The following is a 16612-nucleotide window of genomic DNA, read 5'->3' as shown; positions in this document are numbered from 1 at the left end:
GAGGAGGAAATGACCCAGTGGCCTTCATCTTTCTTCAACTACTTGTTCAGTTAGATTTTGTCATATTTCATCTGTGCCTTTGGCTTTTCATGGTTGTCTGAATGGATCTTCCCTTGGGGAATTCTTTATCCTTCTGTTCACACACATTGTTCTTTGGTTCAGGAACTAGGATCCCTGGGCCCAGCTCTTGTTTTGATGGTCCCTTCTGATGTTCCCCTGATGCCCTGTATCTTGGCCCTGCCTTCCAGGCCACTTCGCACAGTTACACAGTTTTTATTCCAGCTGCTAAGTGCATTCCATTCCTTCTCCTGGCTCAGTCACATGGTTTTGCTTAGGCCTCACTTCTCATTTTTCCTTCTGTCCCATTGCTTGGGTTAAGGAGTCATAAACACAAAAACAAATGTAGAAGCACACTCGTGAGTGCACGCACACACACACGTACACACACCAATTGTGCAAAGCCTCCAAAGAGTGTGAAGAGAAAGAAAAACACAGCACAAATGGAAGGGAAATTTCAATGCCAAATTTGTGAAAGCTACAATCCAATGCTTAATGCTAACCCAGCCTCTTCTGCATAATTAGGACCTACCTGTAATCAAAGCGAGGACGTGATTTTGAATATGAATTTTACTCACAGTGTAGGAGACCCAGATGATGATGCACTAACTTTCTGTGTGACCCTGGCTAAGTCAACTCCACTCCTGGCCTCACCTGCTTCACCTGTCATTTGGGGATGGGAGAGAGTCTCTAGGAACCTCCCCAGTCCTCCTAGTGTATGATTCTAACTGAAAAAAAAAAAAAAAAGCCAGTCTAAACCATTTACGCAATACCCATTTGATGATGCCAGTCAGAGAGGAGAGAGGCACTTGCATATAGTCCCATATACACTCTCTTCTAAGGTGTGCTGTCCTTCCCCTAGGAGGACCCTCCAAAGAGTGTTGGCACCTACCGTCCTCCGTGTAGTACCAGTCAGGATTCTCTGGGTAGGCAGCAGTTCTATTGACGTCCTCTTCCTGGTTGTGATACTCATAACTATCCTCGTAGTAGTCAGGGGTCCAATCTACAGAAGAAACCCTAATCGTTAGACCTAAAGATTCCTAAATCCTGAAGGAGGATCCCTGTGCCTTCCCAGCTCCCCAACTGATGGGGTGGACAGAAGGGGTGAGGTGTTGTAAGTTTTCATTTGGGGTGTGTTATGACCCAGCAAGGCAGTGTTGGCATTTGGCAGGGTCCAGAGCACCTAACTGGAAATGGGGAAAAGTCAAGTTCTTGTTTCCACTGACTATGACTTCGGACAAGCTACGTGTATTTATTTATTTATTTATTTTTTTGGCCTCGATTTGCTTAGACCTAGAAGGTCTCTAAGGTCCTACGTGAGATGTGCCCTGGGTCAGATCCAGTGGCATCTGAGCACCTCATTGGGCAGTTCTGTGAATAAACTTTCTCCCTGGGCCTTTATTAGTCACCTTAGCTTACGAAGTCAAAGAAATTTGTCACTTCCCTCTTGGTTACAGCATCAAACTACTCTCATTGTATCTATAGAATCATCCTAATAGCTAGTGTTTATTGAGCCTTTACTATGTACTGGGCCCTGTGCTAAGCATTTTACAAGGCTAATTTCACATAACTAAGGATACGCTTCCTATCCTTCACATAGGCAGGATATGAACTAGGGCAGTTGATGCCCAGATGACTCCTAAATTGCATCGGCTTGACTGCTGTAACCGGCCTCTTACGCTGCCTTGGTTAATTCACACTTCCCTTGGGAAAGGGGTCCAATCATCGCCATCGCATACCTAGCCTGCTAATTAGGATTTCCCAAGGACAACCCAGAGAAGATTCCTGTGAAAGACAGGGTGTAGGGCACTGCCCACAGGTGTCAACCTCACACCAGGCCAGTCCACTGGGAAGAGCAAGTGTGTGCCTAACACTGGGCTCTTTGTCAGCTGGGGAACTTGGAAGATGCTGGTAGCTCTGAGGCTCACGGAGAGAAGTTTGGGATTTGAAGAAAGTTGGGCTGACTTTGCTCCCTTCGGCTGGCAGGAGTGTGGCAAGGCGGCAAGCTGAAGCTCTAAGGAAGCTGTCCAGAGATGCATATGGTAATGAGGCGGGAGCAAATGCAGCCAGCGACACTTGCAAAGGCACTCCCACAGAGCCAGCCGGTGGCTCGGAGCGTGGCACTTTACCTAAGCCTGATTATCAACCACATTATCTCCTTCGTCTCTCAGTCATTCCCTTATAGTCTTTATCTCTTTGGCTTTTGAAAAATCGACTTTTGCACAATGGCTGTTTTATATTTCCCATTAAAATGGAACGATCTTTTTATTTCCTTTTTGAATACGCCAACTCTGGTTCCTTGCCAAAGTTTCACCTCATTTATCACAGTGTCAAGTCAAGACTCCCTTTGCTTGCTCATTATTTCTCTCGAGCTGCTTTTCCCCACTATGAAAATGCTCCCAGAGGAGGCCACCTTTCCAGGGATGAGGATCTAGGTTGAAGATAAGGCCATTGTCTTCCTGGAGCAAATAAAGTTTCTTTCCATCTAGCTCGATAAAGCAGAGAAAGAGAGTGAGGAAGTGAGGTGGAGGGGGGGGCAAAACCCGTTTTTCAGAGTTTGACATGAAAGATTTCAAACTGACATTTGGGAGAGACAATGGGTTGGTAATGAGCTGATTACATCATTTATTTATTTCTATTTTTCTTTAGAGAATGTATTTTTGTTTTTCCAACAGGTGTTTATAGATAAGTGCCTTCGGAGTGCTCCTGCAATTTCTCCCATCCCGCCCACAGGTTGAAGGTCAGCCAGGCTAATCTCAGCGAGGCCATTAAGCATCATTCCCTTTGCAGATATTTGGAAACGGGGAAGGTTTTTACATAAATGGAATCGCGTGACTTTTCTAGGTGGCGGGGGATGGCTGAAATGTCTGCTGGAGGATTTTAACTGGAATCCAGCCTTGTTAACAAGGTCTGCTCAGCTCTCAGTGAAGCTAAAGAGGGAATAAGACACGTAGGCTTTGAGTCATCCTTCTGCTAAACAAGGCAGAAAAGTCCCTGCTCCTCCCTGGGGCCCAGGGTCCTTGGCTAAGGTGGATAGAAGCGACAGAGGCTCAGTGGCCCAATGTCACCAGAAAGCCAGCCAACTGGAGTTCTGTGCAAGGAAGAGAACCAAGATCCTTTACATTTGGGGTGCCTGCCCCATGTTTTCAGAGTGTTTATAGAAGCATCGCCTGACGGGGTTTCTCCACTTCAACAGACTTAAAGTCTACTTTGTCTTCTCTACGCTATTGGCACTTAATCCCATTGTCTACCTAAGACAAGGGAGTTGTGTACCTTCGATGGGCCAAGTACTACAGCAGGTTCAGGAAGGCACTTGGAATAATGGAGAGGTCCACGTAAAAGAGTGGGATGTGGCCTCCAGTCACAGGAGCTTCCAGTCCAGGCTGAGTGGGGGAAGAAAGCTGGCCAAGAAAGGAGATGAAGGGGTAGTAGAGAGGTAGGGGAGCCAGATGTGGCCAAGTCTAGGTCAGAGAGCTTCAAGTCTCACATAGGCACTTTGGTGAAGTATGAGCCCATCTAATGGGGGGGAGAGGGCCCCAACTCGCCACCCATCCCTGTAGCCACATCTTTTACAGTATGACTTTGCAGATCCTCCTACCAAAATATTGGAGTTCATCTCCCTGCCCCGTGGGTCTGCACTGGCCTTGGGACTTGCTTTGACCAATAGCATGTGGTGGAAGGACAGTGTGCCTGCTCCAAGCCTGGGTCTCAAACAGTCTTGTGCACTTCCTTTCTTTCTCTCTCAGACCCCTGCGTCTGCCATGTGAATGACTCTGGGCTATTCTGTGGAGGATAAGAGAATGTGTAGGGCAGCAGGAGGCCCAGCAGTTTCAGTCAAGGCTTTAGACATAGGAGAGCTCAGCCGATCGATCAGCTGACTGCAGACATACCAGGAGGCCCAGCCAACATCAGCTGAGCCTGATCCAGACCAGAGGAACTGCCTAGGTGAACCCAGTCTAAATTGCCAACACACGGGTAGCCTGGGTGGCTCAACAGTTTAGCGCCACCTTCAGCCTGGGGTGTGATCCTGGAGACCCGGGATCGAGTCCCACGTCGGGCTCCCTGCATGGAGCCTGCTTCTCCCTCTGCCTGTGTCACTGCCCCCGCCCCCCGTCTCTCTGTGTGTGTCTCTCATGAATAAACAAACAAACAAATAAATAAATAGGCAACCCAAAGAATTGAGACATTATTCTTATTCTAACAAGATTAGTAATCGTTGAAGCCACTAAGTTTAGGGTAGTATATTCTGCAGTAATAATGAATGAACCCAGAGGGCTTGATTGCTATTGGGCTGCCCGTAGGATACGAAGTTGAGATACTCCGCATTCCTCGGTGGCCAGGAAGGCTGTAGAGTGCCAGGTTTCAATGCTGGAGCTCAGATGGCACCTCTATCTTGTGGTTTATTATTCAACTTTGTCCATCTGATTCTTTCCTCCACCTAGATAGTTGGTGTCTTATGAGCAAGGGCCATGTCTATTCCTCTTTGTAACCCTTAGCACCCAGCACCGAGCCCTCTACGCAGTTAATGCATGCACTTGGCACGTGAGGTTTTCCCTCTGTGGTGGGGCTTCTCATCCTTCTGATTGACCAGCAAAGTTAGTATCTGCTTGGAGCAGAGGAGACAGGGAATTTAGGAGAGAAACTGATGAAGAAAATGCCTAAGGAGCTCTGTAGGAGTCTAGAAATGTATCCAAGTGCTTTCCTGCACAGAGAGGGATTACGGCGTGGCATAGAATTTGCTTCCATTGCTGGATTGTAGGATAACACTCTAGGTCCAAATACAGATTATTGGAGACTTTCTCTGGGCTATAGAAAAGGAGAATGCTTTGGGTGAAGAATGGGAGCAGCTGTCAGAAGCATTTTATATTAGGTATAAAGAGAAATCCTTGTGGAATTGTCTATTTATGAGAGTCTGTTTCTAGAACTTATCAGGAAGGATGGGGAGGCTATCCTGAACTCACTCAAATCATCCCAGTAACTGGCTATTATCTATTGAGTATTTTCTATGTATTGGACACTATACTAAATAAATATGGTTGCACATAGAGAAACCCCGTGGCGTAGGTATTATTATTCCTATTTGACAGAAGTGCGGGAAAACGAGAGCAGGAGGAGGTGCCATCAGAACCCAGGTCGACCTAACTCCAAGTCTGGTTTGCTTTCCTACCAGCCCGGGAGGCTCTTGTGGGTTCGTGTTTCGTGAAACTTCATGGGTTTTAGCTTCCAGGAAGTAATACACATCGAGAAATCCTTTTTAACCACATGCTCCAAGTCCCTCAACTGAGATTACTGTGGTCTGGTACCCAGGGTCTCTCGGAAAAAGCTCAGAGTTTGTGTGATGGGGGCTCTGCATCTGCTCTGGTTAAGGAGCTTGCCAGATGTGCGGAACGGAATAAAAATCTCTGGAATGCTATCCCTGTTGGCGTCATCCATCACCGTGGCACAGACGGTTCCTCCGAGGGCCTCCCCCAAACCCCAGCCCTGTTGGCCTGTATTTGACGCTTCCAATCCAGCTGACAGGGCAAGCCCAGCGGAGACCCTCACTGGCAGGCGGCAGGACAGCTGATGGATGGGCTCAGCTTGTGTTGCTGGGCAGAGCCAAGCCAGCTTTGAAGAGGCATTTCCGCAGGCCTGTTGGCTGTCACGGCACCTGCTTTGGGGAGATGAGCAGTCTGTGCTGTTTGATGGCCACTTCCTCTGCCACCCATTGGGGACTGTGGCCTGGGCACCTTCTGCTCCAGCAAAACCCTTGCCACGCACGGTGTCCAGCAAGACCAACTACAGAAGCAGCTTGCCTGTGGACATGAGCATGGTGTTTCTTGGCCACACTGCTTTCTAAAGCCAGCTGGGATCTGACAAATTCCATCAAAGCACAACCCCCATGTGAAATTAAAGCAGACACTAACAGGGGGCATGTTTAAAACCTAACCTGCTCTTTGCAGAAAGGCCCAGCTACTACATCTCACCCTGCTCCACAGCCAGAGGTTGACCAAACACCTTGAGATGGACTGGGAGCCCAGGGATGGTGTGCTCCAGGGTCCCTTCATCTACTCACCAAACTGGAAGAAGCTATCGGCAGAGCTCTTCTAGAGCCTAGAATTTTGGAATGTTAAAATCCAACACCCTCCTCTCCCTACTAACTGGATTTTCAGCCTGGGTTTAAGTACCGCAAGTGATGGAGAACTTACTACCTCCTGGGAGCCCAATGGCACATTCAGATTTTTGGACAACTCTGATGGTTAGGAAGTTCTGTTTGCAGACCAAATCTGATCCCACGGCTTCTCATCTATTTAATTAAAGCTAAAAACTTTATGAACACATAGAATGAATATTCCCTTTTCTGTGGTAGGGCCACCGCTTACAGTTCAAGTTGCTCACTGCACACAGTCCCAGGCTGTCATAAACTCATGGTCACTGTAGATGTCTTCTGCAATTTTCTGGAATATAGGCATACAGTGTCTTGAGGTAAAGACACCTCTTAATTCTCACAAAGTTGACCTCATGGACTAGGGGTGGGTCTGCTTTTCAAATTCTTGCAGAGAGTGAGGTCTTGGGACTCTTCTATGCTCCTCGTCCACTGTGTGACCTCACAATTCTGGAGCTCCTTCTCTCTGACACTGAGGCCAAAGCTGCTCCTTCAGTGGTGCCTGAGTAGTGTGAGCTGAAGGACAGGGAAGGGGCAGCTCTTCCCACCTCTTGGCTTTGGACCCTCACTGGACTCCAAATGTGGATGCTGATGTGACTAGCCCTCTGGAACACGATCCCTCAAAGGAACTAAATTATGTGTTGTCGAATAGAACAGTCTCCTTTGTTTTGGGGAAAGACATAGACCCTCTCAAAACCCACACACCACAAACACTCCCTGAACATAAGGGTGGACAAAAATCAGACATCATTTGCATTGAGCCAGCACAAGTCTGTCTGCCCATCCAGGGCTTTGCTGCTGGAGAATACCGACTGTCAAGTGGATTTTAACCCAGTTGTCCTCACCTGTGCTCCAAATAAGCCCTTGATCCAAGGTTTAGATGTGACTGCCGTCTGCATGTTCTGTCTCCCTGGCTCCTGTCCTCCATGGGTGGCCTGCATAGTTACTACCATTGGGAGATGCCAGCCTCTGCCCTGATGGGGTTGTGTATGGGTTTCTCCCCTTGGGTCTCAGAGCAGCACAGGGAGACATGAGCCCAGAGTCAGAGACCAAGATTGGATGATGGCAGGAGGAGCAGCCCTGCTTGGCTCAGGCACAGCTGAGGGTACTGGGCAGAGGGGTGGTGTTGGGGGTGGGGCTGGCAGGAGACCACCACAGGGGTGAGTCAGCCTGGGGACTGCCTGCATGGCACAGCATGGACCAGGCTCTCCATCCCAGGGGTAGAGTGAGTGGGGGCCCAGGGCTGGCCTGCCTGGAGCCAGTGATTGCCCAGTGCCACCCTTGCTTTGAATTGGACTTTTCGTCTTATCTCATCAATATGTGACCTGTAGCCTCCCCTCCCAGGGTCTCAGTTCCCTTCTCAGTAAAATGAAAGGATTTAACTATATCATCAATTTTCCCCTTGGGGTCTTGAGCTGGGGAACCAGGGGCATCCACGGGCAACTCAAAATTTAGTAAAGCAGTGTGTACATGCACGGAGGGACAAACATGGGGAGTGCGTTTTTCTGGAAAAATTCTCGAAAGGGATCTACAACACTTCTGAACCATATGAACTTGGAGCTTGTGCCAACACTTACACACGTGGGTCACTTTTCCTCTGTCCCAGAACCACCCTGTAGTTTATGAGGAGCCCCAGGGCGGTCCACAACTCACCTGGGTCTGGGTCTATGAGTAAAGACATCAGGGAGAACTGAAAAAACAAAAACACAAACAAACCAACACAGGGCTGAGCAAGGTTGAGTCAGCTGACTGGCTGGGCGGCTCCCTGAGCTCCTACAAGCCAAGAGGAACATCTCCCAGGGTCACAGGTAAGGATCAGGAGCGCTGGGTGCTCTGGGCTGGCTGTAGCTGGGATGGGCTGGAAGGTGGGGCCTAGTTGAAGATGCCCCTTTTATCCTGTGCATCCTCCTTGGTACAGACTTGTGGCGCTTGGGCTTACCTGTTCTCATGCTTGGGCGCGCGTGGCTGTCCAGGTACAGACAATCTCATCAGTGATAGTGATTAGCATATATTGAGCATCTCCTGTCTGCCTGCTTGTGCGTTGCCGCATTTCATTCTTATAAGAGTCCTATGAGGAGGCTTTTATTAGCCCATTTACAGGTGAGAAAATTGAGGCTTAGAGGTCACACAGTTATGATAGGATTTGGATTCAGACTCAAGTCCAGGTGAGTCCCTTGGTGACAGCTCCTTAGGCTGGGGATGGACAGATGCTTAAAACTCTCCAGAGGCCTCCCATTGTTCTTGGAATAAAATGCAAGCACCCGCTGCGATCTATAAACCTCCTCGCACACCCTTTCCTTCCACAGCCACACCTGGGTTCCAACTGGTGCTAGCTAAGCTCCTTTCAGCTTACGGCCTTTGCTCTTGCTCTTCCTTCTGCCTAGAAAGCTGTCTCCCATGACCACCACTAGGTCCCGTGACATCGGCTTAAATGTCATCTTCTCAAGGAGGCCTTCCCCAACTCCCTATGGGTATGACTCCCTCCCCCATTGTTTTGTCACTCTATCGGTTCATTTCCTCCACAGTTCTTATTGCAACATGTACTTTCAGGTTGTTTATCTGCATGTTATCTGTTTCTCACATCGACTCTGTCCTCCAGAAAGGCAAAGATCTTGTCTGTGTCATCACCAACGTGTTACCCCATACTGAGTGTAGTGCTCGGCACGTGACACTGCTCAAAGAGTTTTTGCTGAATCAATAAATAGTGTGTTGAACAGTTCCTTTTAGAACGCAATACTTACGGGAAAAAGAAAGCCTTAGTCATTTAATAGCTGGAATATTTGCTTTTACTTAATCCGAAGGTCAGCAAACTAAGGCTTTTGGGGGCCAAACCTGGAAGTATGGTTTTACAAATCAAATTTGATTGGGACACAGCCATGCCCGTTTTTCAGGATCGTCTGAGATTCCTTTTGTGCTATGCCGGCAAAGTAGTTGTGATGAAGACCAAACAGCCCCAAATATTTCCTATCTGGCACTTTACAAAGTTTGCTGACCTCCGATGTGGAAAAGGAGGGTTCTGATCGTTGACAGGTCTCCCTCTGGGTCTTGGCCACCAAAAAGCTGTGGTCAGTGTGGTCATTTTCCCAGGGCCCTCATCAACCTTCCCCTCCCTCCAGCAGAAGTTCTGATTCTTTAGGCCTCCTTAGCCATTTTGGGAACTAGGCAGAGGATAAATTAGAAAAGACAGGTAAAAAAAGGAACGCATCCAGACAGGATGTACTTAGCACACAACAAGTGGGCTTCTTGACAAAAATGCTTCTCCTGCGTCTACTCATGAGGGACCCGACAAGTGGGTTGCGGACATTCAACCAAACACCTAGCCTCGACCCTACAAAACAGAGTCACGAAAGACAAAGAGGATGGGAAGGCTGTTCTTTATGAAATGAGAAGAAAGAGGCATGACAACCAAATGAAGTGAGTGATCCTTGATTTAAAAAAAAAAAAACTATAAAGGACATTATTGGGGCACTTGGGAAACATATTAGAAAATATTGCTTCAATGTGGAATTTCTTGAGAATTATAATGGTATTGTGAATAGATCTATGTGTATATTCAGTGAATTATTCTTTCCCCTTTTCTGTAGATCTGACAAATTCTACCATAAACGGTTGGGGAGGGCGCAGGATGCAGAGGGGAAGAGGGGCTGTTTGCTGTCTGGACTCAGCCCCTACCTGTTTAATTGCCTCACGGTTGCCAAGCCTGGTTTCTGCAAAGAATGAGCAGAAAGGTGGGTGTTTTGTCTGGGAAGGGGGTTGATAGTGGGGGGCCTGACAGAGGAAGGGCAAGTTCAGGTCTCAAGGGTGTTGCTGGGTCTGGGGGCTTGAATGGGAGCATCCAATGTTGACCCCTCCAGGCTTGAGCGCCAGGGCAGAGCCAAAGTTGGGGCAGGAGACAGCCCCAGGTGCGATCCTCACCCCTCTTGCCGACTCTGCCTTGATCCCGTCCTTTACCCTGCCTCAGCTTCCCCCCGTGGAGCTTGTCTGGAGGACAGGGCCTGTCCCCCTCTCCCGGTATTTGCCCAGCCGAGAGGAGGGACCCACTGATTTCTCCTATTTGAACGGAATGCCTGGCCACTGCCGGCCCCGAGAAGTGGGCAGGACAGGAGAGAGGATGTCGAGGATCAGACTTCCTCCAGGCCCCGTGGGGAAGAGGCCCCGTGACACCTGTGCGGGGGGCCAGAGCCCCGCATCTCTGCTCCCACCTGGACGCGAGGGCCGGCCAGGTGCTGCGCCGCCCACAGCCAGCAGGTGGCAGACGTGCCCTTCCCAGGAGCGGGAGCTGGCGCTGCGGGGGAACCCACCAAAAAGCAAGCTGGACCTTTGGAGGGGAGCGAGCGCCGGGCACCCTGTGGATCCCACCGGTTCTGGGGGAGGCTGAAGCAGCTGTGCAGCCTGGGTTGCGTGTCAGCAGCTCCCAGGGATCCGCAGCAGGACAGCTCATTTTGTGAACCCCCGGGGCCGCGGGCAGGGAGGCTGCAGGGAGAAGTGGAGAGGGTCGCCTGAGCGCAGGCCAGCTATCTGGGGACCGTGTGGGGAAGTCCAGGCCGACAGCCAGTTACTCATGCCATCTGTCTGGATCCTGAGACTAACCCGGGTGATGCGGCCCAGGGGATGGGGAGGCACCATACCTACGCTATCTGCCTCCTTTCATCCCATTGTGGCATTCAGTTTTTCCACGTGACCAGGAAATGATAGAACTCCTACTCCTGGGACTTGCAAATCCCAGGAGGAGGACCCCTAAAGCTAAAGAAAATGAAAGAGGAAGAGAGGAGGAGATGACTGTGGTCTCACTTGACCTGTACTAAGAGCTGACAGTGTGCCAAGGGCTGTGCTAAAGGTCGTACACGCGTTTGGTCTCGTTCATCATACATGATGCTTGATCCTTGAGGTCCTACAATTACGTCCGTTTTAGAGGCGAGCAAACAGATTTGCAGAGATTAAGTTGCCCAAAGTAATTCCACTGGTAAAGCCAGGATGGAATGGGGCCAGCCTTCCACCAGAGCCCTTGGTCTTAACCTCCATTACTATGAGGGATGAGGGAAGCATGGCAGGTATATATTGGAATGGAAGGATGGAGAAGGAAACAGAAGAGCTACCTAGAGGCAGAGCGTTGAGCTGGGTTCTCAGATCAGATCTCTGTCCTTGGTAGGCTTTATGAAAGGCCTATCCAGGCTAGCCCAGGCCTGGCAGGACACAGAGAGGGCTACTGGGCACCAGTGACAGCTGTGGAAGGTACAAAAGTCAGCTCAAGCCTTGGGCAGTCCACTCTGGCTAACACATCTCAACACACAACTCCACCCAGACCAAGGGGGTATACCAGCCACTGCCTGCTTCTTCCACCATTTCTGTTCCTTGTCTCAACAGGGCTAAAATAGCAGCTTCTAGTATCTTCTAGTATCTTTCAGGTCAGGGCTGATTAGTGGGAAAGACAGAGAGGGCAGACAGAAGGATATTGTCTCTGGGTCTTACTGATTTAGCCTGTAAATCTCCTTGGGGCTGAAGAGCGTTGAAGTCTAATCTGTTTTGTCCTATCTTTAATCTAGTTTAATCTTTTTCTAGATTATTTCAATTCTGATGCTTCCCCTACCTTTCAGAATTCTCGATCTTCTGGAAAACAAGCAAAAAGGCAGAGGCTAAAACTCTGAGTTGATGACTCCCAGGACTGGGAAGCAGAAGAGGGGAGATGTGGACCTAGACTCATCCTTTGGGGCCAGAAGCTTGGATTAGCATGAAGCAACAACAGAAAATCCTTTCACCTGTTGGGTAAAACATTAGGACTCTAATCCCCCCATGCCTTCCCCCTTGGATGGTCTACTATGACCTGGTGGTAGATCATTGTGGGGGAATTGCATTACTCCCAAGGGCAGCTGGTGGGCGCTAACTGTAAACCACGGCCAGGAGAAGCTGCAGCCACTGGGCAGGAAGGCGGGCCCGAGACAAGAGTGCACCAGTTCAGCAGGCCAGTCCTCACTGTTGGACAGAGAGCTCAAGGTCAGGGTGAGAGGTGGCAGTGACAGAGGTGGTCAGTGTTCTCGTCACTAGCCAAGTATTGCCCCATACCATCACTCCCCCTCTGCCCCTGCCCACTCTGGCTCCTGCTCCAGACAAACTATGTGATGAAATTAACAGTCGTCCAAAGCCACTTAGTCCTTTTCACAAAATACATATAACACAATAGTTTTTAATGTTAACCCCTTGTAAGGGGACCATTCAGTAGCGTTAGTTACATTCACATTGTTGTGTAACCGTCTCCACCATCTTCACCCAAGACTTTCTCATCATCCCCAACAGAAAGTCTGTGGTCATTAGACAATAACCCTTTTGTCCCTTCCATGGCCAGTACCTGAGTAACTGTATTCTCTGTTCTGTCTCTCGATTCGCCTATTCTAGGTACTTTATATGTGTGGAAGCACAAAGTTTGTCCTTCTGGGACTGGATTTATTTCACTAGGCATAATGTTCTTAAGGTTTATCCGTGTCGGTAGCATATATCAAAATTTCATTTCTTTGAAGGCTGAGTAGTATGCATTGTATATCCATTTTGTTTATCCCTTGGTGTGTTGAGGGACACTTGGCTTGTTTACATCTTTGGCTCTTGTGAATAAGCTGCTGTGAACGTTGGTGTACAAATATTTTCCAGTCCCTGCTTTCCATCCTTTTGGGTTATAGCTAGAAGTGGAATTTTCTGGGTCATATGATAGTTCTATGTTTAACTTTTTGAGAAACCACTATACTGTTTTCCACCATGGCCGCACCATTTTACATGCCCACCAGCACTGCATGCGGGCTCCCATTTCTCCACATTCTCTCCAACTCTGGTTACTTTCCCTCTTAAATAATTCTAGCCATCCTAATAGGTATAAAGTGGTGCCACTTGGTCCTTTTTTTTAGTCACGAGGAATCTTGCCTTTCTTGCTTTCGCACATAAGCTGCACGATGCTGTGGCTTTGCTTTAATCTGAAGCTCAGGGCAAGGAGACAAAGCTCTAATGGGGAAATCTGGAGGCCAAAGAAGAAAGCCTTGGCCTGTGGTCTGTGTGGCTGGTTTCCTTCTTGGGAGCCTGGTTGAAGCAGGACAATAGTGACCAGCAAGGGTACATTGCAGAGAAGAGCGGATCTAGAGCCTTCGTGTATGGAGGAAGCTAAGGCCTGTGTGTGTGCGTGTGTGTGTGTGTGTGTGTGTGTGTGTGAAGTATTCCTGCAAGGACATGAGCTGATTGGGGCAGGGGATGGACTCAAGGCCAGATCTCCTTGCTCTGAAGCTAAGTCATCTGTGCCTGGCTCGGAGGGACTCTTTGCAGCTTCTCTGCTTTGAAGCTCAGAGCTTTATTTATTTATTTTTTTAATTTTTTTATTTATCTATGATAGTCATACAGAGAGAGAGAGAGAGGCAGAGACACAGGCAGAGGGAGAAGCAGGCTCCATGCACTGGGAGCCCGACGTGGGATTCGATCCCGGGTCTCCAGGATCGCGCCCTGGGCCAAAGGCAGGCGCCAAACCGCTGCGCCACCCAGGGATCCCTGAAGCTCAGAGCTTTAGAGCCCACTCAGATCCCTGTCCAGGTAAGCAGGGGACTGGACCCCTCATGGGACAAGCAGAGATGGGGGGGGGGTGGAGGGAAGAGCTCCATGGCACTTGTCATTCTTTGCTGGAGAGCTGGGTGAAAATTCAGATTCCTGGGCCCTATCTTCAGAGGCTGTGTGTCTGTGGGTCTGGGGTAGAACATGAATTTTTCACCCAGTACCCAGGTGAATTTACCCTCAGCCCAGCTTTGATTATAGCTGCTTTAGGCATGAAGCTCCTGGCCAAGGAGACGATGGGCTGATCTTTGCTCCTGTGCCAGGTATCAAATTGCTCTGTGCCTCAGTTTCCCCAATTGTGAAAGTAAAAATTTGCTCGCCCTGATGTTTTATTTAAGGGGATTCAGAAACACCTCAGGAGTGTCGCATTGGCAAAGAATTGGGGAGGATTGAAGGTTAGGGAGTAAGATCATCCAGGAGAGTGAGACTGGGTAAAAACAGTCCTTTCTGGATGTGATTATGCAATTGGAAGGCCTTTGGAAAGGCGAAAGAACACACAAAACAAAAGAGTAGGGTGGGTCTGAGTCCTGCCACATGGGCATAATCCCCCATGTTAACCTTGGCCAGTTGGCCTCAGCAAACAGCCCAGGGGTTTAGAAAAGTAATTTCTCACTGATGGGAACCAAGTCAACCCGTGAAGCTGAGCCTTCTGTAGTGTGGAGCTGGGGGTCCCCGAGCTGGTGTGCGAGGTGCTTGGCCAGGGCGTGACACCAAACACAGCATGAGGCGGTCACTCCCTTCCCAGTTTTACTGTCAATCCTTCCAAACCCATCACAAAGAAAAACTCGGTGGAGCTGGTCCATCTCTATCCTCTCTACCTCCAGCTAGTCTCCCCTTCCCCAAGGAGAAAGCGGCTTCAGGCTCTGAGCATCTGCATGACAAGTGTAGCCAGTTAGAATTCAATGACATCATTTTCTGTGTTTTTTTTTTTTTTCCATTTGTAATAGTGACAATTTCCTTTAAAAATAAATCTATCCAAATAGAGAAAAGGCAAGTATGTTTAATGGACATATTAAGAAACTGGCTTGGGCTTTAGCAAAAATTCATTCATGAGTAAGATTTGAAAACACTGAACTGATTGGTTAGCAATCTGGCAAGCCTCGATGCTTCTGGTGTTAGAAAGAAAAACTGGAGGGTCTGTGGAAGTTGCTGCCGGGTAGGAGTAACTTTATCTCCTGCCTGAAGCTGGAGGCTGAGACCACTGCCTCTTCTGACACCTTCCATACCACACTGAGCATTCTCATTGTTCTTGGGTAGCGCCTGGGGTGGTATCCTCTAGCCCAGCGGTCATGAGCATGGACCTGGCATCGGGCAGACCTGGGTTTGAATCCTGGCTCTGTAACCACCCAGGGCTGCCACCTGGGGCAGATTATTGAATTTTTCTATAGCTTAGTTTCCTGTCTGTCAAATGAGGATGACACGGTCCCTAACTCATGGGGCTGTTGGGGAACTTTAATGAGATCATAAACATCAGGCACATGATAGCTGACATATAGTAGAGACTTAATAAACTTAATGAATTGTTGTCACTATGATTATAATTATTAGCCATTGTTGTCAATGAGTTTTAATCTTTCTTTCTTTCTTTCTTTCTTTCTTTCTTTCTTTCTTTCTTTCTTTCTTTCTTTCTTTCTTTCTTTCTTTTTTCCCTTTTTCCCTTTTCTGTTTCCTTTTTCCTTTCCTTTTCCTTTTCTTTTTCTTTTTCTTCAAAGTGTGGGCATGATTGAAGAGAGCTCACTAAGCATAAACTCTTCCTGGGATTTGTTTGTCGGGTCACAGGCACGTCACACCAACCCCCATCCCTTCATTTTTCCTGGGATCCTTGCCAGGTCCTAAGCCAGAAAACCTTGTTATATTAATTATGAAGAAAAGCATGTTTTATTTAAAATCCCGGCTGCCGAATATTCTGCTGTGCTGTTTCTCTGTGACAGCGGCATTGCTTTTGCATTTAGGGAACCCTAATGAATTTAAAATATAAATATATCTGTGCCTATATACACATGCAATTTCCCGCGACCTGATTTCCCTAAATACCAGTGCACACCGCCAAAGCTAATGAGTTGGAATGTATAAGAAGTCGCAGTGAAATTAAGCCCCTCTCTTTTCCGTAAGACTCTGTGTGGGTTCTAGCAAGAGGGAGGGACAATGCCCCTCCACGCCTGAAAGAGATTGGAACATTCTGGAACGTTGAGGCTTAGAAAGAGGTGGCTTGTATCTTCCTGTCAAAGGCCTGGGTCAGTCCTGCGGGCCATGTAGATTTGGATGCTTAAATTTATCAGACACTGAACCCAGTTACCTGACCATCCAAAATTGGCTTCAACCCTTCAACATCTACAGTGTTTCTGCATCGTAACAGACAAGCTGGGTTCTCTCTCTCTCTCTCTCTCTCTTTCTCTCTCTCTCTGTCTCTCTCCAAGCTAGAGCCCAGCAGATAATGTATATCTGTCAAGTAAAAGGATGTCAATAGTAGAAAGTGGTAGGGCCTATAGACTTGGGGGCTTGAACTTCTCCTAAAAGTAGGAATGATAGCCCCTCATCTGGTTGATGCCAAGCAGGAATGTGAGCCCCATGTTACTAAAATATCTGGTTTTCAAGAAAAGCTGGGAATTTGTATTTCTACGTGAAACGTTCTGATTTGCAAATGTTGCCAAGCAATTGAAAAGAAATCAAAATACTCAGGCTGACCCTCTACCCACCAAGTAAAACTCGGGCTAAGAGCAGAATGTACCCCAAGGTGCCAATCGGCAGACTCAGACCTATTCAGAAATTTCTGCGGCGCTTCACCTGGGAGGATACTAGAATTCTTAGGTCCAAACTCTAGGGCTTAAAAAG

The 16612-nt window shown here is 48.3% G+C and overlaps 1 protein-coding gene across 1 annotated transcript in view; it reads right to left on the bottom strand.

The window, feature by feature from the left end:
- The window catches only part of HABP2 (hyaluronan binding protein 2), a 32747-nt gene that overhangs the window by 13297 nt on the left and 2838 nt on the right, over positions 1 to 16612 (bottom strand). Inside the window, exons 2-3 of the mRNA XM_038578836.1 lie at positions 7856 to 7892; positions 950 to 1060 (exon numbers count right to left, since the gene is read on the bottom strand). Coding sequence (XP_038434764.1) covers positions 950 to 1060; positions 7856 to 7892 — 148 coding nt within the window. The remainder of the gene's footprint in view (positions 1 to 949; positions 1061 to 7855; positions 7893 to 16612) is intronic.

The sequence above is a fragment of the Canis lupus genome, chromosome 28, assembly GCF_011100685.1.
Source record: "Canis lupus familiaris isolate Mischka breed German Shepherd chromosome 28, alternate assembly UU_Cfam_GSD_1.0, whole genome shotgun sequence".
NCBI lineage: Eukaryota > Metazoa > Chordata > Mammalia > Carnivora > Canidae > Canis > Canis lupus.
This window is presented reverse-complemented; position numbering and strand designations above follow the sequence as displayed.